The 4,443-nt window shown below is 33.8% G+C and overlaps 1 protein-coding gene across 1 annotated transcript in view; it reads left to right on the top strand.

Annotated features, from left to right (window-relative positions):
- BIRC6 (baculoviral IAP repeat containing 6) overlaps positions 1 to 4,443 on the top strand; it is a 262,303-nt gene that overhangs the window by 49,255 nt on the left and 208,605 nt on the right. The window contains exons 7-8 of the mRNA XM_012652423.1: positions 858 to 1,080; positions 1,159 to 1,319. Of these exons, the coding sequence (XP_012507877.1) occupies positions 858 to 1,080; positions 1,159 to 1,319 (384 nt within the window). The remainder of the gene's footprint in view (positions 1 to 857; positions 1,081 to 1,158; positions 1,320 to 4,443) is intronic.

A 4,443-nucleotide genomic window follows, 5' to 3' on the forward strand; every position in this document is an offset into this window, starting at 1 on the left:
ATACAAAGGACGCACAAGTTGGGCAAATAATTTTTAAGTGTTAAAGTTAATTCTGTTTTCAGTTTGAGAAAAATTCTTAAAGTCATTATGCGAGTCTTGATCTGAGATCCTAGTATTTTATTTTTCTTAAACTTGTTTTTTAGTAAACTAATTTAGTGTGTTTTTTGCTCAGTAAGCACTGATTTGAAATAAGTAGTGTATAATTTATGAACTTTACCTTTCTAAGGTTCTTCAAAAAGACATTCTGTTTAAAAGTTCTCTGACTGGATCATATAGTGAATATGTAAGGATATTTCTGTATTCTTAATAAATGATATTTTATCCATACGAGAGATATCTTTGCTTTCAGATCTTTACTAAAAACACTCTGCTATTTGAGTGGCATTTATTGAGTTTCTATTATATGTCATTTATAGTTGTAGCTACTGATAGATTTGGAGAATTTTAAACTGAAATGAAGTAATTATTCATTCAGAGTAGTAGGATGCCAGTGTGAGGAGGAAATGCTCGAAGTTTAAACAATTTTATTAGTACGTAACATGGCATTAATTATGCTATAGCATTGATTTCTCCATTTTATCTGAGATTGACTTTATTTGTAATTAATTAAAGTGACAACTGCTATTGTTGAATTTTGTGAATATTGAATATTGAATGCGTGAATATTGTGAATGGTTGAACATAGAGTGATCTTGATAAAATTGAATGATTTGGTAAGATTAAGTCTATTATTAATGATGAATACTTAAAAGTTAAGTTGTTTAAAAAAAGGAGATGTTAATCCTGGAGTTCTGTTTTAAGTGTGAATTTAACTGCTTTGTTGTTAGTAAACTTTTCCTTTCTTAATCTGTGTAAAGGTCTGAACACGAGAGACATTCCCCAAACTGCCCATTTGTGAAAGGTGAGCACACACAGAATGTGCCATTGTCAGTCACTCTTGCAACAAGTCCTGCACAGTTTCCTTGCACGGATGGAACCGACAGAATATCTTGCTTTGGGTCGGGGAGCTGCCCTCATTTCCTAGCTGCTGCAACTAAACGAGGAAAGATCTGCATATGGGATGTTTCCAAACTTATGAAGGTATGTTTTAATTTTAAGGCAACAGATTACTCATTGAAGAAAAAATCAGTTGTAAACTTAGGCTTTTCATTGCTTTAGGTGCACTTAAAGTTTGAAATTAATGCCTATGATCCAGCAATTGTACAACAGCTTATTCTATCTGGAGAACCGAGCTCAGGAGTTGATTCAAGGAGACCAACTTTGGCATGGCTGGAGGACTCTTCTAGTTGCTCAGATATACCCAAATTGGAAGGAGATAGGTATGTGAATTTGTTTTGGTAGAATTTATCAATGTTATATGTTTTCTTTTCCTAAATTTTACATTCTCATAGTCTAATTAAGGAAGAAGAAACGATTATCAGGTTAAGACCTGATGAGGAATAAATGTTTGGTTAGAAATCTGAAAACTGATTTTTGAAGAAAATTTTCATTCAGAAATGCTATAGTCTATAAAATATACTTTATTTTCTATCTTAATCTGTGTCAGTTGGAAATAATTGCCACAGTGAAAAATAAAGTCTAAATAATGAAATGAAATTCTTGAATTAGATTTATAATTTCACCTTCTACTAAATCTTTTCCTAGATCAGATGAACCAAATGACTTTTTAGTTTCTCTTTTTTCATGAGTACCTCAAATTACAGGAGTGCTAACAAACAGTGAAATGACCTGAAGTGACTCAAGAGGATCTATGTATTTTAAACAGTATACCAGAAATCAGAGTGAATTGAGGTACCATAATTATTGCTATAGAAACATTTTGGCCAAATTGCTGCTTTGAATTCTCCTCCACTCAACTTCTGTGACAGATTCCTCAGTTTTGTAGCTGCATCTGCTTTATGTGGGGCAGGAGAGTCTAAGTATAATCCTACTTTACCCACTTGTTTCTTAAGAAGCTCTGCAATTGTGACTCTGAACTGGGCTGAGATCACACAGCAACATTTGCAATATTGTAGGCAGAATGACGGGTTCCGTAAAACACTCAGCTTGTGATAAGCAGTAGGAGCTACCACTTGTAAGATTCAGTGGATAGCAATGTGAGATGGAGCCTATTTAACTTTGATCAAATGTCCTGATACACTGAGAATTTCCACCATTTCACTTGCAGGGGCTTCTTATGTTTCTAATGTGTGATTGGTGTTACGCTACAGTCAGTGATTTACCATTTTACTTCACATCACCTTTGGTGGCATGTACTTTTGTTAAGAAGTAATGTGAAATTTTATTAATAGAAATTATTTCACTAATAGAATTAATGAAAAATTCACAACATATGTTACCTTTGTCTAGTTACACTTGGCAGTAACATGTTAAATAAAGCTTCATGGTCGTTCTCAGTCTTTATGAATCCCTGTGAAGTCTTTTTGTTTTTTCTTATTTTTTTTATTTTGTGTCATCCTTGCGCAGGGGCCATGCTAATCTTCTCTGTATTGTTCCAATTTTAGTATATGTGCTGCCGAAGTGAGGAAGCACCCTGTGAAGTCTTGATTAGAAAGCAGCTTGTACATTGTTGTCTGGGTTTTTGACTGTATTTGCCAGTAAGACTGGAAACTAAGCATATTTGATTTGTGATATTTTAACAGTTAGTAGAAAATTAATAGAAGATAATGAAATTTGCATATCCTTTGGACACTGATTTTTTTTTTTTTTTTTTTTTGGAGACAGAGTCTCTCTCTGTTACCCTGGCTAGAGTGCCATGCCATCAGCCTAGCTCACAGCAACCTCAAACTCCTGGGCTCAAGCGATCCTCCTGCCTCAGCCTCCCAAGTAGCTGGGACTACAGGCATGCGCCGCCATGCCCGCCTAATATTTTCTTTCTCTATATATTTTTAGTTGTCCAGATCATTTCTTTCTATTTTTTAGTAGAGACGGGGTCTTGCTCTTGCTCAGGCTAGTCTCGAACTCCTGACCTTGAGCGATCCACCTGCCTTGGCCTCCCAGAGTGCTAGGATTACAGGCGTGAGCCACCGCACCTGGCCTAGACACCAATTTTAATTAGAACTTTGTCTTGGAATTTTGTAATTTGAGGATTAAAAATTGAGTCAAAATATACTTCTAGGATTATACCCCCTCACATGCATACCCACAATCCCCTAGTTAAAATGTACCTTTTTAGGTAAGCATGTATGTGATCTTTCTAATGGAAACACCCCACAATATTGTATGGGATTGTGTGCTGGAGTTGAGGTACAAATCTCTCTGCTCGCTTTTAAGAAACAATCTGTCTAGGGTAGAAAGACTGTTTTCTCTGAAGAAAGTGTCAAATGAATCATACAAAAAGATTACCCTATGCTGGTATGGTAGGAGGAAGCCGAAGATGTGAAACTTCATCCCTAACTTTAAGCCTCCTGTCTGCTCTTCCCTTCCCCCATTGGTAGGAGAAGTCCTGTTGGATTGGTAATGAATATAGTGAGCCAAACTACTTCTGACTTTATGTGGCACAAAATACAATATAATTGGTTTTAAAATAGACTATGTGGATTTCATCAGCTTGAAGAAGAATACATTAATTGGCAAAATTGAAGCTTATTCAGGAAATTTAAAGTAATTAGGAGTATAGCTTGCTTAGGAATTGTTTTTGACCATTTTTACCTAGAAGACAACATATGTCTTTGTTTTGAATTTATTCAAGGAAGATTTGGGAACACACTTAATTGTAATGAATTAACATTTTGTCTGAATGTTTCATTTTTCATTTATATGTTATAGCTTGTGAAATTTATAAAAATTTCCTGGATTTAACTTTGAAGTTGTTTATGATATTGGTATAAACCAGGGTATCCCTGTGATGCTAGTATGTGTAGTTTTTAGAAACACATATGATCTTAATATTTTTTAACTTACCCATAATATGTGTTTTGTATGTTTATTACTTTGTAGAGGGTTTTGTATCATCTAACAGGCTTTGGTAAATTTAGTGCCTATTATATACCTAATGCATGCTTATTGTAGAAAAATTAGAAAATACAGGAATGGAAATTGAAGAGACATAGAGTAGCCATAATGACATTATGAGGTTATATTAACATGCGTATTTTAGGTTTTCTTTACTTGTGATTTTTAAAAGGTTTTATTGATGTGTACTTTTCATACCACAAAACTCACCCTTTAAGTGTACTATTCAATGATTTCACCCATATGATTTTATCATGTAACAGTTTGAGAATTTTTCTGTCACAAAATACTTTAGAAATAGATGATTATATTTTTGAAGACCTTCAGAATAAAACTTTCTTTCCAACTTAAGGTTTTTATGTGGCAACCTTCTTTAAAATATGGAGACACATCAATTCCTTCTTTAAAATATACTACTTTATTTTGATGTTTATTTCAGTACAGTTGGGTAATATTTGGCTATTTTTCTTTCTTTTTTTTTTTTTTTTT

Source organism: Propithecus coquereli, unplaced genomic scaffold, assembly GCF_000956105.1.
Source record: "Propithecus coquereli isolate 6110/MARCELLA unplaced genomic scaffold, Pcoq_1.0 Scaffold39, whole genome shotgun sequence".
NCBI lineage: Eukaryota > Metazoa > Chordata > Mammalia > Primates > Indriidae > Propithecus > Propithecus coquereli.